The following is a 26102-nucleotide window of genomic DNA, read 5'->3' on the forward strand; positions in this document are numbered from 1 at the left end:
TAACATCTGCTTCTTTAATTCAATAAAACTATTTTCTTTGTATTGTACATACAACCGTATGTATTCTAAAATTGTTCTTTTAATCTTGGAGAACTCCTGTAAAGGTTCAAAGTCCAGCATTTGTCCTGGCCTACTTAACATGAATACTGAGCAACGCCATTTGCAGAGGAATGTTTGGATCTGTGGCTGAAAGGTTAAAAAAAAAAAAAAAGTCAAATAAAACGTACTTGTTTTTAGCTTATGTTATAAATATTACACCACTATATCACCAAATATTACACCAAAAATTTCAAAGGCTTTAGTAAGAATTTTGACCGATAAAAATAAAGCTTGGCTCAAGGATTTACGCGAAGCCGGAAGTAGGCAGGAGCGATTCATCTCTATTTCGTCGACGCACCACACCCACTGAACCGATCACTACGCGATGAAACATGTATACAAGTAACTGTCACATTGTAGCGACAGTCCCGTTATAGCACCAGCTCTTATAATTACAGTGTTGAAGTCCGTTGCTAAACTATACAACAATACTTAAAGGCTAATTTTGCGATATTTGTTCAGGCTTCTGGCGCACTACCTAAGGGGTCCTTTAACAGCAACAGTTACTTCAAAACAACCATGGTTACGACCCATGTGAACCTGTCGTAAAAGTTGAAACTCCTGTGCGTTAATGCGATAATGTATGTCACTTTACGTTTTTGTTTGCCGCTGATACAACTTTTCTTTTTCCTACTTTTAGGAACATGCTTCAACCTCATTGACTGTTTTTACAGACGCGTGCAAACATGAGCTCTGGTAAGTGTCCCTATAAATGTCTATTTGTCCTTCACGAGCGACACCACGTGCCCGAACCACAGGTGATTGTACATGCGTTTGCTTTGCTATTAGTATTGGGACTTACTGTACAGTGATGAAATACAGTATAATCTTAAGTAGAGTGGACTCTACTGTAAGTTATTTACCTTCACTGACAAGGTCAGCCCATAAAGTAACACGTAATCAGCTATAGGTCGATATTTAGTATTATTTTACAGTATAACAAGTTTAGCTTATAATATTCAGAGCTGAAAACAATGGTGGAAAGTAAAGAAGTACATCAACTCAAGTACTGCACTAAAGTACAATTTTGAAGTACTCCATTTTCTGCTACTTTACACATCTACTCCATTGCAATCCAGAGGGGACATATTGTACTTATCGACAAATATATTATCATGTGTTATGGACAAAGATATATACTGCAAAATAAGTACATTAATATTTGTATGCAAAACATTTTAATGCAGGATTTTTAATTGCGGTCTAACTAACTACTATGTTGATAATTTAATTATTATTTCAGTCGTTTTTTAAGCAAAAGATAACCTTTTTCTGTTTCCAGTTTCTCAAAATGTGCAGTTTGGGTGTTTTTCTGTGTCGTGTAAAATAGTAAAGTGAATATTTTTTAGGTCATTTGAATACATCACAATTGGCATTTTATAACCTTTTATGGCTAAAAGCAATTGATTAATCGTTGACGTAAATAACTGTAAATGTCGACCACGTCAAAACTCTGCCACTGCACTTGTTCTGACCAAACACTCTGTCACCGTCTCCCCCCACAGAGGTGTGCCCATTCTGTGGGAAAACGTACAAAAGGTTGAAGAGTCACCTGCCACATTGCAAGGCAGCAGCAACAAGCTCCAAAACACCTCCAACAAAACCGGATGCCACGGCGACTCAGACGTCACCGTCTCCTCAGCTGGTCGCAGCCTTGTGCGAACCAGCAGCAAAGTCCACGCAGATATTGTCGGCGACGTTAAGTCCACAATCGAAGAAGAAGTCTGTGGTATCATCAGTACAGTCGTCGTCGCTAGATTCTGCATCACTTCCATCGTCGACTAAGAAGAGGAAACAGAAGCTGTCCGAACAAATCAAGACCGCCAACGTGCCATCCTCGATCACCAATTCCCTCACCTCTGCCCCATCGCTACCTCTGTCTCCCACCATCCCGAAGCCCAAAAAGAAGAGTCTCCGTGCTTTGATAGAAGCTGCAAAGTCCGAACAGGTTCCTAAGGGATCGCTGGCGGGAACTGGATCTGCCTCAAACGACCCGCCTTCAGGTTCGGCTCCATTTGTGGCAGATCCTCTAAGGTCCGGAGCCACAGCTGAGACGGAGACCAAAACTGATCTAGACTCGGTAAAAGATGACGCCCTGCCTGCCTTTCTCGCCGCGGACACCAAACACAAAGATGCTTCTAAAAAGAAGGCGTCAAGGACGAAGAAGGCCGCGCAATCGCTTCCCACAACCGAAGATACCTCTCGCTCTCTGGACTCCCAAGTCCATGAAAGTAGTGCTCAAGCCCACGTTAGGGACAACTTCTGGGCGGAGGACGACGGGGAAATTGAGGATTTATCCGTGAATAAGATGTTCTTGACATCAGGAAGCGTGCGCCAGGCCAGGATTACCCTCCAGGATGTTAAAGCCACGTTAGGCCGAGCTCACGCCACTCGTCAGTCCGGCAGGCCGAGCGTCCTGAGCCAGATTGAAAGCGCCAACGCTCTAAGCAGCAAAATCAGTCCAGTTCCACTCCCAACGGGGGGCTTGGTACCAACTAAAACTGTGCCAGACCAGCTGCCCTGCACCAGTTCACAACACGCAGAGCTACAATCAGTCACAGGAAAAAGTTTGATGTCCAAAGAAGTGTCTCTAATCCCCTGGCATCAGCTCGAACTAACCTCCCCGGCAGCTCCGCTCCTCCCTGGCCAGCTATCGTCTCAGGTGAGCAAAGCCACGCCTCCTCTACGTCCCATCGGCACGAACGAGGGGCTGAAGGCGACAGGAGTCCTCACGATATCACCATCGCGCACAGCGTTCTCCAGCCCTCTGCCGGGAGCGAGGGTGGAGACACTGAGAGCTGGTGATGGGTGGAAGTCGCAGCTCGAGGCCAGACAACTAAACACTGCTGATAAAGGAACTACAGGTCAGTATTTGAACGTGGGTATCAGACCTCAAAACCTTTCTTTGTACAGACTGAAATTGTGTCCTTTCAAAAACTGGAGAGATTCTTATTCCTGTTTAATTATTCTTTGATTTCAGTGTAACTTTGCTTTATTTAGCCAAAGTTCTTGTTCGCGTTATTGTGTTTTTAAGAACGAAAGGCTTCTGTAGGGGTTTAAGACGTGTATTTGCCAGTGCTCTGTTTCTTCATGGGTGTGAATCATGTGCAGGTGCTCTGACACAGCGGAGTCTTGGACAGGTGAGACTGAGGGAGCTGCCCGAGTGGCTGGCCTTCAAAACCCCCAGCCACCCAAGAGAGGTGGTGGGAATGGTGCAGAGAGGTGAACAACACGCTCATCTCAAACACGCATACAAATATGTGTAATTCAGAAAACCCACCGCGAGGCCCGACGTTTGTGTAAGCTAACCGGCTGCTCCTTCTTCTCATTTAGTAATGTATGAAGTTTAACGTGTATATCTTCCCTCTCATCTTCCGTGCTTCGGTCAGGCTGGCAGTGGTATTACAAGAAGTATATTGATGTGAAGAAAGGTGGTGCAGGTGGACTGGGCATGTTGTTAGCGGGATACTGTGTGCTCGGCTACATCTGGAATTACCCTCATATAAGTAAGTGTGTGGATCACCCTCATTTGTGCTCTACGGCCTGAGCTACCGAGATTCAGAGATAACTCAGCATGTCTGTGTTTTTTTTTTTTTTTCCCAGAGCGTGATCGCTGGAGAAAGCACCACTAATGTCGAGGGAAGATGTTTCGGACAAGCGTGACTCTGTGTGAGGAAACAGCAGCTGTGACAGAGGGAGGCTTCAGGACTTAAAGGCATCTGTTCTGCTCGTACCATCGACAATGAATCCAAACAGCTACGCAGGATTTATTTTTGAGACGTTGACACTTGGTGGTCACTCTCCCCGTCGGCCCACTTTTCTTACAACCTTAATATGAAGCTACAGCTAGCTGCTGGTTAGCTAAGCTTAGCATAAAGATGGGAAACAGGAGGAAAAAGCTAGCCTTGTTCTGTTAAATCATAAAATAATTCATCTACCAGCACTTTTTTAAAGCAACTTATATGTTTATTCCATTAAAAAAAACACGTAGGCTTTTAGAATAGCTGTTTCCCATCTTTATGCTAAGCTAGCCTGTAGCTTTATATTGTGGACAGATATGGGAGTATGGTATCTATCATCCTATTTAACTTCTCACCAGAAAGTGAATAAGCAAATTTCCCAAAATGTTGAACTATTCCTTGAACAACTGGAGGAGTTGTTCTGATATACGACATCTGAGATGCCTGCACCATGGCGTGTATAAATTACCTTTTTTATTTACTTATTTATGTTTATCTAAGATATTAACCTATTTTTCTTTGGCTCTTATTTCAGTTTAAGAAGGGAAAAAGGACTACAACAGGACTAAAAATGAGTTTTTATTGGATGACCAGTGGCCCACTAAGTAATTCCCTGGAGCTCCACTAGGTGTCACTGTTGTGTTACCAAAACCAAATGGGCTGGGCAGTGAAACGTTTGCTTTGCATAGTTTTCTTAGCTCCTTTGTGCAGAGGCATTTCGTGCTGGGGTCAATGGAAGGATTAAAGAGAACCAAGAGATTTTAAACTTGATTAAAATCTTTACTCTGGCAGCCCAGATGTAGAGGAACATGAAAATCAAAATATCCTTAACTTCAGTATCCGTCCAAAGATCGTATCTGTGTAGCAGAGGGATTCAAATCTGTTTTTCTTTTGCAAATGTTTCCCCTGTCACATGATGTTATTATGCATGCTTAGTCCGGTCGGTGCCAGTAAGTGAACACTCGCAGAATAGTAATGGAGGGCCGTTGAAGGAGTTCTCATTGGGACTAGACCACTTTGTTATCGTATTCAAAATGAATTTATTGTTGACTCTCCTTGCCGCTGTAGTGAACACACATTAGCTACAAATGAAGAAATTACATTTTTTTTTTTTTTTCGAAACGGTTTTCTTGATGCTGCATTCAAAACCAACACAATAAAAAATAATTTCCATTTCCTTGCTTCTTTTACATTCTTCTTTTTTTTCTGCATACAAAAATTATAAATATTTTGTGTTTCACTTTTCATTTTTGTACAAAACAACAAACTACACAAATCAAGAGTGTAAATGGAGGCAGAAAAAAACCATTTCTGAACTGAAAACCAGGGGAGAAAGAGCACAGAACGTTCCTGCCAGGCCCGCACACACTGATATGCATCCGGACAACACAACGCGTCACCAGCACTGAACATGTCCCTACTTTGGGCAAGTCCTAAACTAACTTTCTTGTGGATTTAAGTGCTATAGAGGCACAACGTCTTGCAGCAACAACTCGAAGGAGCAAATAAAAGAACTCACATGACCCTTACATGTCAGAGGTTTTCCTCAGTGTGTAATGGTAGATATAAGAGGTCTAGATGGGTTGAGACGGAGATACAGGCGGGCTGCGATGGCCACTGGCACTCAAAAAAACGTAAAGACGTGCTCTCTATCACCCCATGTAAAAGGCCTTCAGTCTGCTCCTGGAGCCTATTGGCGAGCATATTTCACAGACACGGTTATAGGAGAAAGGTGACACTGTCCAGAATCAACCTGAGAGCATTTCACACATTTATCCTAAGCTTTGGTCCTAAGTTTGTTTTGGCAAAAACAAACGCCCCTTTCTTGCTAAAAAACAAAGTGCAGATTTCTGTAGATTTGAACAAATACCCAATCAAGAACAGAATGACATGTCCAATATGTCGGATTAATTAGTTATCATGATGAGAGTATCACAATAAGTTAAGTTTTGGGCTGTTAAAACTAAATAAAAACTCTTCAGAACACAGCGGGAGCTTTAGGGGCACTGCTTCAGAGGAAAAAGCTTCAGAGCTGTTATCACCAGCACAAAGGCTCAGATCGAAAGACCTGATGCCGATTCTGGACGAGGCCACACTCTCTCCTAGTTTGAGTTTTGGTTGCGCTGCTGAGTGGGAAGAGAGAGAGAGAAATGTGGGAAATGCTTGAAAAGAAACGGTGGAAAGGGAGAAAAACATCCTGGGCGACTGAGCGAACTCTCAGGAATGAAGTCAGAAGTTTGGCGATCAAACAACAGGACTACATGGGAACAGTCGTAGAGCAGTGTGGATGCGTGCAGATTAACACACGCACACTGATCGACGTGTCACGGTAGCAAAGCATAGATATCTGGTTATGATCAATATGCAGAAGGCAGACCAACGTACAGTCAATCAATAAACCTCCAGGATCATTTAAACGATGTTGTCGCATTCACAAAGCCGGGGGAACACATCACAGCCAACAAAAAAACAGTCATTTTTTTTAATGTCATCTCTATAAAAAAAATTCTAAATAAAATTCTAAATAAAAAACATAATGTAACATAACTTCCTCAATCTGAGGACTAAGCTCCCCTTGACACAAACACACTGAAATGATTTTTTTTTTTTAAAGAAAAGTGGTTGAAATCGAGTTTTAATCCTGTGTCTGTGTCGGGGCTTGCATACCTTTAAGGTACAAAAGAAAAAATGCCAAAGAAAATGTGACTTGAGCACAAGAAAAAAAGCATTGCTGAGTACAATAACACTACTATACATGTCTATGTGACTAGTTTGACAGGTTGCTAGTGTGATTAAGAGGTTATCCTTGTTGCAGGCAGCTGAAAGCAGGCGAATAGATTTTGGTTGTGTTCCAAATATTCACATTCCGTTTAGCCGAGGGAACACTGGATGTCAACGAGAGCCACGTATTCATATAGTTCCTGAAAAGAGCGACAGGACGTTTAGTGCAATTCGTCTCTGTGAATGTGTCTCTACCGAGTTAACCTTAAACGAAATCTCCGCCTTCGAACCATGAAACTACGTAACACGTTGCACTAAAGCGCGTGTGTGTGCATTGTGCATGTTTGTCATGCAGGAAGGAACTAAGTCGATGTATATTTTTGAATAGACCTCCTTCATGACCTTCTTCATGTAAACACTTCAAAATAAAAACCTAGAATTAGGCACAGATTTGTCATTTTGTTCCTCCTCGTCCTCGTCCCTGTTCTTCAGCATAGGTAAATAGGTAAATCAACTGGCACAAAATATTAATGGTGCGTTTTGTGAAGAGAGGGACTCCTATTTTCAAGCTACTAAAATTGCAGATGCTTCCCCTTTTAAAATATTGTTAAAGTAAACAAAAACAAGAACTTAGTCCATCTGTGAGTGCATTGCATTGCATACGTTCCCGGATGTTTATAGGTAATCTTGAGTGCCTGCATTCCCCAGGAGTCTCTGACTCATACTAAAAATTTAAAGAAAAATCACCAAAACAAACAAAATACATGCTACATGGTCCGGAGATGGTATCACAAATATAATAGACCTGAAAGAAGAGTTAACCTCTCTTCACACAGGGAATACAACAAAATATTACAACGGGGAGTTTGAAAAAACAAAACGTACACACGCGCACTCAAAAGAAGTCAAAACTAGGGATGATATCAGTCTTAACATTCCAAGATGCTGTTGACCGCCGCCTCTAGAGCAGAGTCTGTGTCGCCGTGGGGGGGGGAGGTGAGCTGAGCGGGGAACTCGGGCTGGATCGGCTGGGAGGACGGGTGGGGAGACACCTGGTAGTTCGTCTGTCCTCTCGCCGTCGCTGCAAAGGGCGAGGGGTTACCTTGGGGGAAACTGTTGGCGGCGAGGAGGCTGTTGTTGCTGTTGTTGCTGCCGCTGCTGGGCCCGTAGTGTTGCTGGGTTCTCTTCAGTTGCAGGACGCTCTTGTTTTCCAAGAGCGGAGGGTGGAGTCTTTCCGCTGCACCCGGTCCTACATTGCCACCCCCTCCCGGGTCTCCACACCCGGGATGGGAGTCTGTCCTGTGCGGTGGCTCCGCAGAGCCTCTGTCTGACTGATTCCAGCTACAGCTGGACGATGACGGAGAGGGGACGGGATCCTGGGAAAGTTTGGATTTCATCCCGCAACAGAAGTCTTCGAAGAAGGTGTCTGTAAAAACAGAAGAAGAGAGGAAGAGTTAAATAAAACCTCTCTGTGGGGAAATTGTTTTTGCCTTATTCTTGCTTTTTTTTCTTCTTTTACCTGGATCCACGAGTATCATGCGTTTGTCTTGTGTCAGGTTGCTGCGCTCCTCTTGGTTGAAGGTCCTGTCAATCATAACCATTTCTGATGACGGACTGGAACGCTGCAGGGAAGGGAGAAGGAACCTGTTATTCCAGTGCGTGTCTTAACATAAAACACCTGTGTATTCAAGCATTTGCTCATGTGTGTTCCTACCTCAGCTTCCACCATTAGGAGCCGTCTGTATTTGTTCACCATGACGTGGGTCCTCATCAGCACTTGAGTTGCAACTACCTCAAATTCATCATCCACTGTCACGAAAAGAAGGGGAAAAAACGTTTTTAATTCTGCAAACACACTTTGACCTCTGCAAATACATGCAAAACCAACTATTAAGCCCGAGGCTGTACCCTGTGAGAACTCCTCCTGGCTGGGCGGCGTCCCCTGGAACACGTGGTACGGGAGGAGTCTTTGCAGCGCATTGTCGATAGAATTGAATCGACGCTGATCTAGGGTCTCTACTCCAGCATGATCCTTCCTCAACTGTAGTAAAATCCTATAGAGATGACAGGAAAAGCTCCTTCAATGGCTGAATGATGAGCTCACGAGACCACATTTGACATATACGTCAACAAATTGGAATAATACTCAGAAAGTTTTTTTAAAAACTCACATTTCTCCTCTTGTAAGAGGCGGAAGGGCAGGTCTCTTCTGAGCACTGACCTATAAAGAGAAAGTGTACATAATAAAGTTGTCATTTTACCACCGATATCATCCCAATCAGCATATTCCACCTTGTATATACACCACATACACAAGTGATTTACCTGAGAGTTGAGCTTTGAATCTTGAGTCATGGGTGTCATGGCTGAAAGAGATCAAACAAACAAGTCAACCTCGTGCAGCAGACTACATTTAAACACATTGACAAAAATATGATCAGCCATTAATACCATATATGTTGCTGAACTGTGCCTGGTTGAGGGCAGGAGATGAAGAATTCTGAAAAATGTAAATGAAAGCGATGTCAGTCGGATAACAGTTTTCAGGGAAGATCTTACGAATTAAATGCCACCAGGGACTTGCGATTATACCTGTCTGTAGTCTTGCTCCTGTGTCACAGTACCAGCTAAAGGGGACAGAGAAGTGCAATTCTGAGTTTGAGTCACTAGGAGGCGCTGAACGGGACAAGCCGACACTTGGCCTTGACCGCCGATCCCCGTCGTCCCCGGGCCAACCAGAGTCAGACGGCCAGGAGCGCACGATGTCTGAACGGGGGCGGGGCTCGCACAGGAAACTCCGGTCCATGTTTGAGTTACGGCCCCTCCAATCTGACTCCGACTGACGACTCCCTGATTCAAAATGAGCTGGCCTCCCGGCGGTGCGTTGAAGTTCTGCCCTGCAACGAGCTGCACTGTGTTCTGACTGGTAATTAGGGCATTTGAGTTGGGGTCGGCGGGGCCGTTGTGGATGGTGCTGGCCGGAGTGAGCGCCAACGAACCGGGCAGCAAGAACTGTCCAGGTGGTATATTTGTCTGGCCCTGCGCCTGTTGCTGCTCCAGGGAGGGCTGCACAACAATAGAGCCATTGGCTGTGTATTGCCCCCCAGGAGAAGCCATGTTAGCGTTAGCTACGTTAGCCATGGTGGTGGGAGTGGGCTGGAGGCCGAGGCTGTAGACAGTCTGAGCCCCAGATTGGAGGGGTTTAGGCTGGATAGGTCTGACGAGAGTCTGGGTCCCTCCGGGGCCTCTCTGGATGATGATGTTTTGAAGGGGGATGTTTTTGAAAGGTAAGCCCATTTGGCCCACCTGCCCTTGGGTCGGCGCAAACACCTGCCCCCCTGCTGCGGCCCCCGCCGTGGCCACAGGCGCCCCCGGCCTCAGCAAAAGCTGAGGAGTTCTCTCCAAGCTGCTCAGAGTCATCACACCAGCACCCGCCCCGAAGGACCCCAACACCTGGATGTGCTGGGCGGAGCCGTTGGGCAGCTGGGAGACCCCTTGCAGGAACTGGCCCGTGGGGAACGCAGCTGTCGCCGTGGTTACCACACCCACGCCCCCTCCATAACCCCCAGAGACCAGCTGGGAGGGGAAGGGGACGGGAGCCTGCACCAGGGTGGGAGCGGGCTGGGAGTCTAGTAAGGCCTCCTGGGCCAACGTCTGCTCCGTGATGTCGGCCTCCATGAGAGACTTCTGTAGGATGTCAAAGGGCTGGTCCTCTCCCCCAAGATCCACCCCTCCGGGGGAGTCCCCAGACCCCAATTCATCCTCGATAAATGAAAGGCTGCTGGAGAGCTGGAGGCCTGCCCCTGTTGAATCGTCGCCGAATCCACCCATTGTAGAAGAGCCATCCTTGAGGCAAGAGTTTGAGCCAACCTGAATGAGGCATTTAGAGGAAATGAGCAGGAAGTGGGAAACTGTTTGCATGTGAACTGCATATGTATGACCTGAGCAACAAAAGAAGAAACTATTCCCTAAACTATTTAGAATATCATTTTCCTCATGTACTTCACCGTTTTTGTCCTTTCACAAAGTAACAACCAACATCAGTTCGCTAAGAGCTTTCCTTGGCGTTGGATAGATTATCTCCAAACAAAGTGAAGTGCGACGTTGGATCAACGTAATCACAGAAACGCTCACCGTGTCGCTAGAAAAGAAGGATGCATCTGACCCGAAAGCTGCATTTGTCACATCATCCTCCTCAATCTGCAGGAAAACAAAATAAAGAGTTGAACAGAGGATCGGCCGATCCTTAATGCATTGAAGTGAAGCCACTATTCAGACAAACTTGGCAAGGCATGACTGTAAATACACTCTGAAAGAGTCACTCACAGACTTGCTGTTGCTGCCATGGAGATAGTCATTCAATGCATCCACGTCTCTGAAAAAGGGTACAGAAGCGATTTTAACATAGCATGAAGCTTATCTGGTCCACATCTCTAGTGAAGGGGAAAATTAACTTAAAAAAAAAAAAAGCGTGCAGATTCTCGTGGCTTTGATTTCAAAGAGGAACTCTGGTGACATAACTATTTATCAAGACAAACGTATGGACGGATGTCAAAATGCGGGGCCACACAGAGTTGCTGGTTGAGGACAAATGTAGGTACATGCATTATTAAAGTGATATGTCCACAATGTAAAGCCAGTTTTATAGAGTGTTTTTTCTTCTTTTTACCCTAAAATATCCAGAAGATGACGATCATCCTCATCATCCATGACACCTGAAAGAGTATTGGTGGTGGGGGGAAAGAATTCAGCAGGTGAGGAGAGGGCATTTTAGATGAGGTCATTCATGTATAAATATGCATGGTTCATTGACTAGCAGTTTCATTATTCATGACAATAGACCTCAATTAATCCCTTGTTTTTATTCCAAAGTAGCAGCATATGAGCTGTAGAGGCTTAGCATATGTAGTATGTATTATTATTATAAATGCTTAGTAGGAAGGACGTCTCACTCACAGATTTCCAGCAGGAAGCATGGGTTCAGTCATTTAACACCCTTTGTTTCCTGGGCTGCAGGGTGAGAAACTGCATTTAGAAGTATTACATAATTAAAAGTGTGACAGGCAGTAGTGTGGTAGTGTTAAGATGTGCGATAAAGAAAGAAATGGGTGTGTGAAATGGGGGAGTGGAGCGGAAGAGAGGGACAGATATGCTATTCAGTGCTGTGGGAGATCTGTATGTAAGCGAAGGGCAGGATGGCCTTCATCCCCTCCTACAGATTTTTTTGTCTGTGACACACAAACTCCCACCCATTAGACTCCTCTGCTGTCACACATTGGTTGTCTACACAGACTGAAAATGGCCATTAGAGTGTAAATAACTCCACCCTGCTCCGTTTGTGCCCCGGTTGTTTGAGTTTCTACATTGAACGAGGTGTTGGCTTTATGTTGTGTCAGCCAGCAAAGGTATGCAGCTATCTTGGCTCTACGTTATACAAAGGGGGACAAAAAACCCACGTTCACTCATTTTGATCCAGCAGAGAAATGGGGTAATGAGTGTTTGGATGTCTGTCCAGTTATGTTGTCTATTTTAATTTAATTGTTGTGTTTAGAGCAATGTGGAGAACACAGGGAATTTATAATTTATTATAGAAATTCCTGTAGCCATTAATCCAGCATTTAAATAAATGGTCATTGGTTCGTATGCTATGTTGTACTTTTATGAAGTTATGGAGAAATGTAGGCTGTGTTCCTGAGTAAGTGCAACACATTACAGCTGCAATGCTACAAAATGGCTGTTACCCTGCCATAGGCTGTCGTTACAACAGAGCCACGTTCAGCCTCCATCTTTGGTTCAGGGCGAACAAAGAACGACAGGGCTTCAGAGCTAACGCCACCATGATGTAAATATACCAGGAAACATGCTAAACGGTCATTTTATTGCAGAATATTGTCTTTTTTTTCCTTCTTCAATATCCACACTAAATGGGCTTCCTTTTCTCGTAAATGGGATGATTATGCTACCAAAGGCAGTGAGGCTCTTTCGTACGGCAAGAGTCGAAACAATGCGACAAAAATGTGAGAGGAAGCAATGTCGCCCAACAAACAAACAAAAACCAAACGATTAACACGGTTACATTTTATTTCACACAAAAAAAAAGCTTCATATGCGAGCTGTTTATGTAAAATACGATTATTCTTTCCTCGCAGTAATCCAGCGGCCACCAAACCAACGTTTACGAGTTGAACACGTCGTATTTAAATACAAATTCCACCGTTAGCTCGATACAAAATAAAAAAAAGACGACAGAGCTGAGAAAAGAAAATGGCGTTTTAAGTAGCAGGGGAAAAAACAAAACACTGGATTTGCAGATTGATCGCTCATTTGTGATCGCAGTTGTCCAAATTCAGACAACCTTTCCGATAAATTTGAACAGTTTGTTTAATTTCTAGCTCAAATTCGGTCCCCGAAATCCGCCCTCCGACGCAGAGAGAGCTAAAGTTAGTCCCCGCCGTCGCCCCGCTACTGGAGCCGCCCGGTGCAGCCGTTGGTTTAGTGAGCCAGCTAATGCACAGCTCCGACGTTTTACATCCCAAAATAGACTGAACCGACGGTATCATAATCGCATTCAAGCAGCACAAAAACGCCCGTCGTCCAGCCTGTCGCTGACGTGATCTTTCTTTCTCTTGTTGGGGAGGCTTTCATTTGTCCTCTCTATGCGGCTCCATCTGCCAGCATGAAAAAACGTCACATTTTGTATCGATATGCCGAAACCGACGCGTCTCAATCGGCGCCGGGGGGACGGAAGAGATAGCGTCGCAGCCCGGTGTTCTGGTCGGGTGGCTCGCCGAACCTGGACGGTACGCGGCAATTATTTTTTTTAGCGATAAAAACACCGGCCTGTTCTGGTTAGCTAGCCGCGATGTCGACGACGCCTATTTTGGAAAACGTCGGGTGGAATTCAGCGAAAATGCCAGAGGACTAAAACCGTGCCGAGCCCATACATAGTTATCCCGATTAGCACAACATAAAGACGACTCAAAGAGGCAAACCCTTTACTCCTGTCTCACTCCTCTTGAAACCCAATATCTCCATTTGGCAACTTTTAATTTGCTCCCCCCTCCTTCTCCTCCTCCTCCTTCTCCCTCTCCCACTCATATATTTTTTCTCACTGTCCCTGTTCTGTCTCGGATAGATTTTTCTCTCCGCTCAAACTCTCTTCCCTCCCTGAAGGAAGGGAGGAAGGAGGTTGTGTGTGTTTTTTCCTTGAAATTTTTATCACAAAATTATAATACACTCAAAGGGAAACTCACCGTCATGAAAAAGCAGTGCCTTGTCAACGGGGTTTCCTCGCCATCACCGCACGGGTTGTTGGGGTAGTGCACAGAACAAGGCAACCCAAATCATCAGTCCACAACGGTGACATCCGAGTCGCTAAATATTAATGGAATTATAAAAAACAAAGACAAGTAATTATTAGACGCATATTTTTCATGTTAATTCAATATATGATAAGATGTTTATCTGCTCTATTGAATAGCAGATAAATGTTATTGAACCTAATCATTATCAACGGTAGAGGGCGGGCCTCTGATATATGCCACACCTTGACGTTGCTCAGGTATGACCATATTACCATAAGTGCTGCCTAGTCACCTACTAATCCACATATATTGTACTCGGATATAAATAAAAGTGAATGCAACGCTCAGTTTGCTGTTGTGTTTTGAAAATTTGACAAAGCCCACTCACATTAGCCTATTTTTATTTATTATATTAATATATGTTGTTCTCCCAGTGATATGCGACCACACACTGTATATAAATACCACTGTTATAAACAAATATGAAATGTGGGATTATGTAATACTGTAATAAATACAATTGCAGGTGTAAACAAGTTGTATAAAAAATGCATGTCAAGGATTAAAGAAAAAGTTATTTATTATATTTTTGTGTGTTTTTATTTGATTTAAAATAAACAAAATACACATAACACACTTCCAGAAAAACATTAGAAATAAAACTACAAAATATATCGATAAATAGCCTTGCACTAAACACAAAATATGTGTAAAAAAACACAAAGTAATTAAAAAAAATCACAATAACAACTAAGACTGCTGTGACACACTCAGACGTTTTATATCCAAAAGAGTTAAAGCTGTGCTCAGTACTTATGTAAATATGCTGGTACCTGGTCATGCATGCACATACACAAGCCTGCTTCAGCCTACTAGCAATGTTGATGGTTTGACAATGCATTTGATTGTACATTTATTTGTATTAAGTGTAATTTAAGACAGGTGCCTCAACAAATACATTTTACATCTTTATTTTTTAAATGTTTTATTTGTTTACTTTGTAACCCTGAAAAGTAAAACATTTAAACATAAAACAAAATCAAGGTATCTTCCTAAAATCTAAATAGATTGTAGGTTTTGTTTGTTTTTCCATAATAATGTACATTCCCGGTACAATAGGTGGCGGTAAACGCCTTTAATCCAGACACGCCCTAGCCACGAAGAAGAAAGTGAAAAAGAATGCAAGCTGCCGTTAAAAAACAAGAAGAAGAAGAAAGTGGGACAATTCACTTCCGCAACAACTGATCGTGTGACAACATGGCTGCGATGCCTGAAATTAGCCAGGAAACCGGGTTTGCGGGCGAAAGCGGTGCCGCCACGATACAAGAGCGACTCCAGAAGCGGCACCAGGCGAGGGCGGAGGACGCCGAGCGGAGGAAGGAAGCCAAGGAGAGCAAGTCTGTCGCGGAGGAACAGGGCGAGTACTTTAGCAGCTCTTTCAACGCGGAGCGGGCGTCCATCGAGGAGCTGCTGTCCAGCTGCTCCGGAGCCGACCGGGCCACGGTGGCTCAACGGCTGGAGGAGGCGACGGCCAAAACGCTCCAGCTGCAGAAGTTTCTGAACGACAGCACGTTGTTTCTGACGCAGTACGAACTGAGGAAAGCCCAGGCCGCTCTCCAGAAGCTCCAGTCCTCCCTCGCCGAGGCCAGAGAGGAGGCCCTGCCCAGGAAGAAGTTTGCCTTTCGAGCTCGCGCCAAAGCAACCGATAAAGCCTCTGCTGCAGATGCACCTCCACCTCCATCTGATGCCGGCGCACCTGCGGATTCTGGCGGCGCCAAGGTGGATGGAGCCGCGGAGTCTGAGCAGTGCAGCTTCTCCAACATGGACGGGGTGTGTCTGACGAAGACTGCTGAGGAGATCCAGAAACGAGACGTGCTGTTGACCCACCTGACTAACTGCAAGGTCCGCCTGTTCGGGTCCCCCAGCACGCTGCACCTGAAACACATCGACAACTGTGAGATCCTGTGTGGGCCCGTGTCCAGTTCGGTATTCATTGACCACTGCATAAACAGTACTCTGGCCATCTCTTGCCAGCAGCTGCGTACCCACAACACCACAGACACGAGGGTGTATCTGCACGTCACCAGCCGGGCCATCATAGAGGACTGTCATGGAGTGAGCTTCGCCCCGTTCTCCTGGTCGTATCCCACCCTGGAGGAGGACTTTGGTGTGTCTGGCTTGGACCAGGACCGAAACAATTGGAGCCAGGTGGATGACTTCAACTGGCTCGCTGCAGGAACACACTCCCCAAACTGGTCTGTCATTCCAGAAGCGGACAGGATAACCAACTGGGACCTCTAGAATGACATCTTAAACCTGTGTTATTTGCAGAAAGTAACATGTCAATCAAGCCATCGTATGAAATGTTTTCCGAATACAGACGAGGGTTTTCATGTTATTTCACAAAGATCAGTTGCTGATCAGTTTTATTTATGCTGCTGAAGTTGTTTGTTAAAGTTGCACTAAGATAATACAATAAATCCACCTGCACCTCAGCAGAGATGTTGCATCCACTCTTTCGTTGAGATTAAACTCTGTTTTGGAGTATTGAAGGCTTTTATTCTTCTGCTCATGCATGACGGACAAAAGCTACAGGGCAATATGCAAAACTCTTAAAAACAGCAGTGAAAGAAGACTTTCCACGGAACAAACTTGACTCTTAATATTTGATTTAAAGGTGCAGTGTGTGCGATGTGTTTTATATCTCATTAACTGAAACTTCTCCTTGGCTGACGCAAAAACTTGAGACTCTAGAGCCAGTGTGTGGCTTCTCCATTCTGAGCTACTGTAGAAATATGGTGGCATATAAGTAACAATAAATTGCATAATAAAAGATACATTTCAAATCTTCTGCATAGTACATTTCTTTAAAAAGACAAAGCACAATTGTATTAGTACACTTAAGCGGTGTTTTGTTGTCCTCTTGGTTCATTTGCAATATACTGATGGGTGTTTCTATTATGTCCACCCCATAAGGGCAGGCTAAATAAATGCAGCTGATAAATGGGCAACTAAGTGTAGTTAGCTAGGGATACAACTAACAGTATATTTTTCCATTCATTTCTTGATTTATTATCTAAATTTTAAATGTAGTCAATATAAAATGTCAGAAAATAGCCCAAGCTAACAACTTGTCGATTCATCTGACCTACAGTCCAACACCTAAAGATATTTAGTTTACTCCCACATCAGACAAAGAGAAGCAGAAATTCACCTCGTAATTTGGTATTTTGCTTTAAAAATCTGATGATGTATCTATTATCATTCTCAAAAGTCAGATTTAGTTTGGGTTGTAATTCAATTCAGTTTATTTTGTATAGCCCAACATCACAAATACAAGTTTGCCTCGGAGGGCTTTACAATTTGTACACATAACATCCCTGTCCCGGGACCTCACATCGGATCAGGAAAAACTCCCCCAAAAGAGATAGTTAAAACCCTTTCACAGGGAAAAAAGGGGAAGAAACCTGAGGGAGAGCAACAGAGGAGGATGGACAGAAGCAATAGATGTCATGTGTGAGTTACAGCACATTACATGAATATGAACGAAATTATTCATATGAGTAGTAGGCATGGTCCATGATCCAGATAACCTTGATCCATGAAGCAGAAGGAGGTAGAGAGGAGGGGGGGGGCATCAGCAGGGCTATGGCAGCAGGCAGGACCGGTTCCAGGCCGGTTCCATCAGCAGGGTTTAGTTTCTGAGTACTCAATATTTGTAAGACTGTTCCTCTCCTGTTGATCCCGCCTTACAGACATCACTGTGGTTACGGTCAAAAGCAGAAGTCATCATTAAAAAACAATTTAGTTCTGGCTCAATGAATGGACCATTACCGTCTGTCAGGAGCTTTGTACTATTAAAAGGAGGAAATGTGAGTCACTGTGAGGGTTACAAAGCACCTTTAAATGCAGAAGTACTTTTCTGTTTCCTTTTGTCCAAATATCAAAACCCCTGCAATCTTTCGTCTAATACATCTACAGAATAATCAAAAGGACCTTTCTAACTGTTTTTAGCATAACAGCTATAAAGTGCTCTCATACAGTGCTGCATAATCGCCCTCCATTACGGTGGATTTACGTAAACTGAGATGAATAAAGAACATAATGATCCTCTTGCTGAAATTTTGTGCCTTTATACCGCTGCACCCCCGGCCCCGAGTGCCACTTACTTACAGAAAGCAACTCAAAAAGGTAATGTTTAGATATTGAAATGTAACACAAACAAAAAGGCTTCCTGCTCAATAACATGCTCGTTTGCTTCTGTTGTTTCCTATTGATGATGTTTTGCTTCATCTTCTAATGAGAAAACAGCACATATTAATATAAAGCACATCCAGAATGTACTTAATACAATTTTAAAGGGTACTACAAAATAAACGATACCATTTCACATGTTTAATCCATTTTTAATGTCGACAACACAATTTAATAAACAGGACAATATAAAACAATACAAAGGCTAAATAGTCATTATCCTCTTTACTAAAGTTGGTCAACTTGGCAACACTTTACTTCAACCCTCTCAATTAGCATTCATGAGCAGTATTTAAAGTTTCAGAAATGTAGTTGCAAGCAGATATAAATGTTAATTGATGTATTTGTAACTAAGTCCTGGAGTCAATCAATATACAATATACTACAATATAGTAAAACACAGTTTTCGGGGAAGTTATAATTGTGCATAAATACTATGAATTTAACATTTAAAATTATATATCTTCATAAAACTACAGTACGATGTGTTAAAAACATTTATTAAAAGTTTGTCCTACCCATAAATGCTAAAAACATCAATATTAAATAAGATGGACCAAATGGCTTAAATTATTTTCAATTTATTTTCAATTAAAAGGCAACATAAGATGAAAATAGTAGACAAAAGAAAAATATAGAGACAAAAGAAAGCATGACATTTAGAAAACATATCATGCAGTAACAGTGATGCAATGTAGCGGTAAGCAGATTTGGCTCGTTTATGAAGTGTAAACTGGAGATAAAGGTCACTTCTTACACTCTAAATGCATCGCAGTATAATGTGCAATAAAGAGGAAAGTGTTTACTTTAAGTAACTGAGGATAGACCTCAACAAAACACATGATTAAAAAACCCAACATGCCTTGTAAAGCAAATGAAAGAGGGAGCTATGCATTCATTACAATAAGTCCAGCCACCGTGAAAGTTTGAGGCAGTGGGGTAGAAGCCGCTCACAGAATTTGCCAAGAATGAAACTGCCGAACACAGACTTGATTCTAACTGCCAAGAAAACAAGTGAGAAAAAGACAATAAATGGGAGCAAATAAATGCATTCATTAGCTTGTAAGATGACATTTTCTATACTATCTCATGTGCGTGTTTCTTGATGTGTGTGTTTTCCTCCATTCCGATGTGTTCTCGGGTTTTGTGTCATTCTAAATGAAAGAATCACACATTCAGCCTGGAAGCTCTTTTGTCTCTGTGAATGGGTTACTGGGGTTTGACTCCCTCCATTGTGAAGACATCCGGTTTGTGTGGAGCCTGTGAATGAGTACGTTCCATTATTAGCTCCACTGTCATCTCCGTGGTCTCTGTCAATCTATCAGCTGATGCCGTTGCAGCTCCTGATGCGTTCGATCAAGGCGGCCGTGACCACGTGAACGCTCAAACCAATTATGGCCCCTGGCAGCGGCTTACAATCAGGCTCATCTTGTGTGGAGGGATTTCTGCAAATTGGATCAGGCCTGCTTACAGGGACTTAGCATGACGTACTGCAACTTTGAGTTTAATCATGAGGATCCTCGGCAATCCTCCGCCTCTCCTGGAGAACGAAACATCACGATTAGCCTCACCTGTGTGTTACGGAAGGAAAAAAACGGTGCAAGTTGGGGCAAATCGAGCCTTGTGAAACTTTACCTTTCTGTCACAATGGGAGAGGAGATAGTTTTCAAGAAATAACACTCCTGCGCTACCCCCGGGTCCTCCTGGGTTCTTCTTCTCTGCTGTTTCGCTGTGGGATGGATCACAGGCTGAGCTGACTCTCCTGTGCCGTTGGACCAGCCAGAGGCGACTCTGATTGCAAACAGACCGGGAAGCAAGGACCTGCAGGTCTAGATCATCCGCTCTAGATCATCAGTCGACTCTCTTCTTCTCGGGCGAGGACAAATCTCCGGTTGAACAATGGCGTTGATGTTGGTCAAGTTTGACATGAAGAAGCGAGTGAAGCTCGCTCAGACGGTCTGGTTTATGTACTGGTTCGCCGTGATGGCCGGCGTGCTGGTCTTCAGCATGGGCCTGTTCTTTAAGATCGAGCTGCGGAAGCGCTCAGAACTTATGGACAACAACGAGAGCCACTTCCTGCCCAACCTGCTCATACTTATGGGTCTACTGGCCTGCGGCATCAACGGCTTTGGAGGCAAAGTCTGCTACGACTCGCTGGACCCTAGCAAGTTTGTGAAGTGGAAGCCCATGTTGAAGGGCTTTTTGTTGGTCTGCGTGGGGTTCAACGGCCTGCTGCTGGCGACGGCCGTGCTGTGTTTCTTGATGAGGATCCCTCTGCAGTTCACCCTGGCTGAGGGGCTGAAGAACAGCATGAAGTTCTACAAGGACACGGACACGCCGGGACGCTGCTACATGAAGAGGACCCTGGACCTGATGCAGATGGAGTTTCGTTGCTGCGGAAACAAAAACTACAGAGATTGGTTTGAGATTCAGTGGGTTAGCAACCGCTACCTGGACTTCAGCGCGAAGGAAGTCAAAGAGTAAGTGATGAGAAATCGAAACTCAATTCCCCTATGAGTAACTTTGTAGAGATGAATGTGTGGCGGTGATGTGGAAGTTGTCATTGAGGGTTTCAAGGTGGGGCCCGATGAGGTGGGGGTCCTTGAGGGGTCGTGTCTCCATAGTTTAAGTTCAGCGTAAGTGGATTTGAGGTGAAGGAAAGTCAGGGCAGGTGTATTATTCACTTTCATCCAATCGGGATTATCGTTACAGAAACGGTGAGAGCATCAAGAGGTTACTAGGCAGTTTTATGGATAAAGTCGAGGAGGAGGGACTCGAGGAGGTGATTAGGAGCAGAAAAAAATGCACAAGGTCAAAAAGGCACGAGCAGGATTATAAGTGCATTGTTCCAGTCCAGTCATACTTGGCCTCTTTGTTACAACCTGCTCATATCTACACCACACGTAGCAGGTCATTTTGTGAGGACAATACAAGGAGAGGATACTCTTTAGCGTTGGCACGTAGGTAGCGTTTAATCTCAAGGATTACAGCGTCCATGTCCTTCAAGAATCAGTGTCTTGTCCAATCAGCAGAAGACCTGGCAACACGCCAGGGACACCACCGCACAATAAAACAATTTGAAGCTGGGATTTTAAACTCAGTGTAAACACTGGCCGTCTGATTGCAATAATACTGGGCTGTAACGTATGGAGAGAACTGGCGAAACACTCATGCGATGCCATTGCAGAACAGTATTCATGGAAAAGGCCTTTCTTTACGGCTCGTTTTAAAGATTTTCAAATCCTTCCTTAAATATCAGTACAGCCATCTTTCCAAGTCATAATGTCCTGATTAGAACCCAGAATGTCTCCCATATAATGTAGTATTTCCTGTTATTTCTGTCGTATTGATCGAAGTTATTTACATTACATTATTATTATTACGTTACATTATTTTGGGTAATCAGGTGCTGTCGTTTTTAGAAATCCTATGTCCATATCTGACCTTCTCCAGTCTCAGTAATCCAATCATACGCGTCTTTCCATTGACTTACTACCATCAATCTATCACAGGTGACCCAATTTGGGTCAAGCCTTCTAAGTAAAGTTTGATTTCACCCGTGTTGTGCTTGTCTGACCTGTAGGACTGTGTGATAGAGATGGATCCGTATTAATCAATGATGTTTGATTAATACTGGAGTAGCTCTTGACAAACACAACAAGAAAAAGAACCCAAATGAAGAATTAACACAATAAAAGCAGTCTGCAATAATGCAACCTTTGTGAAGCTTAAAATATTTGATTGATGTTTTAATTGTTTATTGTTGAGGAAACACTTGAAGAAACACTTCATTAATTAGCTTGTTACCAGAATTTGGTTAAATTTGATTGCATTCAGTAACTGAACAGATGAAAATCACAAAGCTCGGCCACAATAAACATCAAACCTTCCAGTTATTTTAGCGTAAGTCCCAGTTAGTGATAGATCAACTAATTTTAGCCCACACATATTACAAATATAGTTCTTGACCTTAAATCCCATCTCACTTTCACCTCCAAACTCCCCCTAGCGTGATATTAACGTGACACTCTGCCTCATCCTCTTAGCCGCATTGGGAGCAACGTGGACGGCCAGTATCTGATGGATGGAGTCCCGTTCAGCTGCTGTAACCCCAGCTCCCCCAGACCCTGCATCCAGCTCCAGATGACCAACAACTCTGCGTACTACAGCTACGACCACTACACGGAGGAGCTCAACGTGTGGAAGCACGGCTGCCGCGACTCCATGGTGTCCTACTACGGAGGCCTGATGAACACCATCGGATTGCTGGTGGTGCTGGTCACTATCCTGGAGGTCAGGGCCAGAGATGCACCAACACAGATATTCACGTACATGTGATCCGTTTGTACCTCACACCAAACTGTTCAGTGAGAGAACAATGTTTACTCCATCATGTTACGTTTTTAGTAGAATACCTACACCATCACTTAGAAGATAATCACACTGCACGTTAACCAACCAGATTATTTACTCTGGTAACTCAGGAAAAAAATACAGTTTAAAAACACCTTTTTAGAGCATACGTTTTACATTTCTGTCAAGTTGTTGAAGTTTTATAGTGCGACTTCTTCGCCTCATTGTGGTGTTCCAACCAAGGCGAATTGGGCCCATTAGGAAACATGCAGTGGATGTTTTTCCATTCTAACCTCAAAGACACAAAGATGTATGGGAGAGGATTAGGGCCAAGCGATTTATTTATTTGATTAATATATTCGAGTACAAGCCACATGTATTTGAGTTTCTTATATTTTAGATTATTCTACTGACTTTAAAACTTTTAAAACTAACTAGACTTTAAAAATATTTTATTTTTCGATATTATATTATCTATTATTACATTGTATATCCTATTTGCTTTATAGATATTATCTTTTTCTTTTTTTTGTATAAATTCAGAGAATAAAGTAAGAATTTAGAAATGTATGTTTATACATTTTACAAGAGAAAAGACTTAAAGGAGAACGACCAACTGGTTGGTTTGACAAAGGTGTCTGGTTAATTACCCTACCTCTGATTTTTTTTTTTTAAACACTTCCCTTAGCTTTTCTATTAAACCTTCCAGGACTGAACCACTCTGTCCCACACAGTCCCAAACTGTCACTTTGTTATAACATGTGAAAGGGTGTTTTAAGACAAATAGGAACATACTTCTTTTTGATGTGCCTTTTACATTTGAAAAAAAAGGTACATTTCCTTGTCAACATCTGTTGTGAATATACAAATATCTTCATAATCCCTTCAACAGTTTAACTGCTGGACACATGCTGGATACCTAAATATACCTAAATGAAAAGTGAATTAGTAGTGTGTATGTGCTGGAGGTTTCCTCATCACTCTTGTGTATGTTACATATTGGTATTTGAGAGAAGGCCAATATCTCCAAAACTACCTCACCTCAAAGCAATCTAGGATGATAAAGAGAACTGCAGTTTTATTTTTTGGTATCGGGGCGAACTGCTCTTTTAAACTCAGATTTAAAGTGACCTCAGGGAAACTCTCCTCCATCAGTTGATGAAAGTGAACACTTTGAGTGTCAACCTTCTCCACAGTGAAGAAATAATCATTTAATTAAATCGCTCTGGTCCATTAAAGCCAGGGAGGTGATGTGAAGAGCTTGTGCACCAAAGTGCAAAGCCTTGACCCAGTTGGCACATCTGCCCTCCGTCACCTCCCTCCTTTCCTCTTCCCTCCTTTTCCCACTCCGCCCCTGCTATCATCTATATATATATATATTTATTATACACTTACTGCTTCTTTAACAACTCTATCCTCTTTTCCTATTGGTAACCCTGCACCATCTTTAGAATGGACAAACCTTCACCATCTTAGCTACTTTCTACCTGAACACTCGAGCAGCCAAATATCACCTCACCTCTTGTCACCTTTCCCCTAAACCTCCAGTGCCAACATCTGTTGTTGTTGTTGTTGTTGTTGTTTAAGGTCCAAGAAGCTGAGCGCCATTACACAGAACAGGGCCAAACATGTACTGATAAATCCTTAAAGCCTGTGATCGTCAGTGAGTCCCGGTATCACCTCAAGCCGACAGAAAAGCACCCAGATAACACCTCTGTCCCAAAAATTCGGCAGGCGAACCTTGGCTCTAAAAACTCTTTAGGTTTAGGCGACACCCTGGAGGCTGACGCACGGTCAGAGGGATGTCGGAATTAAGAGTTATGCAAGCGTCTCTGACACAGATAGTGGGCTCAGAGATGGAGTAATGGGTTAATCTAAGGCAGGTGAAAAGGATAGACCCACTTCCTGGTGCGTGCGCTCTTTGATCTGAAGTCATCAGGCTAAAATTAGGTCTTAACATTTCTTATGATAAAGGCGACATTTATAATATCAATATACAGTATAAACGTTTTTATTTTAGTTTCAACATTTTGAACACATTTCACTTTCAACGCTCACACACACACACACACACACACACACACACAAAACACTTACAATGCTTTCACGCATGCGCATGGATATACGAATACAATACATTAATTTGTGTCTTAACCTCTTTTTTTTCTTCGTCCTCTTGTTGACGTCTGTACATGTTGTCATCTAATTTGTTCTATCTTTTAGTGTTACATTGCACTAATATAAAAAAAAAACAGAAGAAGAATTAATCTGTTTATTTAGTTCTTGATTAATGGATTTGTCGACAAGCTTAAGAAAATAATGGAAAAAGTACCATTACATTTCAGTCGAGCCCAAGCTGTTGATGGCATCAAATGTCTTGTATTGTCTGACGAACAGTCCAAAGTCCAAACATATTCATTTTGTTCTAATAACAAAAGCAGTACCTTATTACATTTGAGAAGCTGGATACAGGTTGGGCATCGATTATCAAAATAATTGCCAATTTATTTTCCTCAGATCAATTATTAATCGACAAATCGTTGCAGCTCTTATTAAAAACTTGTATTAGTTATAATCATGATGCTAAAACAGCTTTTAATGTTAACTTTTAAGAACATTAACATAGATTATTATTCATCTCTTGCAGTTTATTTTTTTCCATTGACATACGCAGTTAACAATTTGGAGTTCCCTTCTTCTGCTTTTTATATTGTGAGGTTGCAAACCAGACTCAGAGACATACCTTTATTGATCACCCTCATTGGAAGATGACAGGTTTATCTGATATGCGTTCCTGTCCGCTGCAGGTCGGCGTGACCATCGGCCTGCAGTACATCGACAGCTCCCTGTCCACGCTGGCTAACCCGGAGGACCCCGAGAGCGAGAGCGAGGGCTGGATCCTGGAGAAGACGGTGAAGGAGACGTTCACCGACATCATGGACAAAATGAAGTCCATGGGTAAAGGCACCAAGGTGGAGGAGGGGGGTGAGGCAGCGGTCGCCACAGTAAGCTGAGCTAACCCCTCCTGCAAAAACTAACATCACTCCCACCTGAAGAGGAGAGGAAGGGGACGTGTGAGATTACTACATTTTTTTTTACCTACACTTATTATGTAGACACACACACACACAGACAGAAAGAGACACACACACACACACACACACACACACACACACACACACACACACAGACACATATTCAGCGGTGAATGGACTCCTTTCAAATGGACTCCTTGCATAAATAATTCTAAGCTGTATATTCACAGATAGCGAGAGATAATGTGTAGGGTGAGTTATGTTATGGTTTTGTCATTTTGGTTTTTCCCCCTCAACCATTCGAATCCATCTCATCTTTTCTTTACAGCATACTTTTAAAAGAGATTAACTGTTTTGGTTTCCAACACTCGGTGGGGTTTGGATCTTAAAAAAAAAAAAAAAAAAAAGATAAGTAATATGTGATGTGTATTGATAAATGTCAGATGCTTTGCAATCACAAGTAAACATGTAATTTTGTTCCCGTTGTATTGTTGCCCCTCTTCCTCTCTTGGAAGCCAGAGGTGCAGATGGAAGATACTTACAGCACACAAAAAACGCAATGTTTTTGTTGACCGGTCTATAGTACTTGTAGACCA

General features: G+C 43.1%; 4 protein-coding genes across 4 annotated transcripts; 3 read left to right on the forward strand and 1 right to left on the reverse strand.

Annotated features, from left to right (window-relative positions):
* Positions 1 to 657: 657 nt before the first annotated feature.
* LOC306753417 (uncharacterized protein) lies at positions 658 to 3731 on the forward strand (the record flags this gene model as incomplete). Its single annotated transcript, XM_079237284.1, has 5 exons — positions 658 to 795; positions 1605 to 2963; positions 3211 to 3321; positions 3489 to 3605; positions 3703 to 3731. The coding sequence occupies exons 1-5, from the start codon at positions 786 to 788 to the stop codon at positions 3729 to 3731; spliced, it is 1626 nt and encodes a 541-aa protein (XP_079093410.1). The 5' UTR covers positions 658 to 785.
* Positions 3732 to 6346: 2615 nt separating this feature from the next.
* Positions 6347 to 11275, reverse strand: bicral (BICRA like chromatin remodeling complex associated protein). Its single transcript, XM_079236104.1, has 11 exons — positions 11230 to 11275; positions 10887 to 10935; positions 10695 to 10760; positions 9153 to 10430; positions 9012 to 9060; positions 8886 to 8926; positions 8732 to 8781; positions 8469 to 8614; positions 8275 to 8369; positions 8080 to 8182; positions 6347 to 7986 (listed from the first exon to the last, which is right to left on the reverse strand). The coding sequence occupies exons 1-11, from the start codon at positions 11268 to 11270 to the stop codon at positions 7490 to 7492; spliced, it is 2415 nt and encodes an 804-aa protein (XP_079092230.1). The 5' UTR covers positions 11271 to 11275; the 3' UTR covers positions 6347 to 7489.
* A 3846-nt stretch (positions 11276 to 15121) lies between these two features.
* tbcc (tubulin folding cofactor C) lies at positions 15122 to 16640 on the forward strand (the record flags this gene model as incomplete). The annotated part of the gene is made up of 1 exon (XM_079237285.1): positions 15122 to 16640. The coding sequence occupies one exon, from the start codon at positions 15122 to 15124 to the stop codon at positions 16163 to 16165; it is 1044 nt and encodes a 347-aa protein (XP_079093411.1). The 3' UTR covers positions 16166 to 16640.
* A 3377-nt stretch (positions 16641 to 20017) lies between these two features.
* prph2a (peripherin 2a (retinal degeneration, slow)) lies at positions 20018 to 25485 on the forward strand (the record flags this gene model as incomplete). The annotated part of the gene is made up of 3 exons (XM_079237655.1): positions 20018 to 20598; positions 22165 to 22411; positions 25279 to 25485. The coding sequence occupies 3 exons, from the start codon at positions 20018 to 20020 to the stop codon at positions 25483 to 25485; spliced, it is 1035 nt and encodes a 344-aa protein (XP_079093781.1).
* Positions 25486 to 26102: the final 617 nt, after the last annotated feature.

The sequence above is a fragment of the Taurulus bubalis genome (assembly GCF_910589615.1).
Source record: "Taurulus bubalis genome assembly, chromosome: 2".
Classification (NCBI taxonomy): domain Eukaryota; kingdom Metazoa; phylum Chordata; class Actinopteri; order Perciformes; family Cottidae; genus Taurulus; species Taurulus bubalis.

What these genes read in the sequence shown, in the direction of transcription:
- bicral (XM_079236104.1), bottom strand. Translation starts at nt 11,270, where the DNA reads ATGGATGATGAGGATGATCGTCATCTTCTGGATATTTTAGG. An exon ending in CATCTTCTGGATATTTTAGG is followed by an intron (nt 10,936 to 11,229) that starts GTAAAAAGAAGA and finishes ACCCTTTTTCAG; the next exon opens with AGACGTGGATGCATTGAATG. An exon ending in CCTCTTACAAGAGGAGAAAT is followed by an intron (nt 8,615 to 8,731) that starts GTGAGTTTTTAA and finishes TCATCTCTATAG; the next exon opens with GATTTTACTACAGTTGAGGA.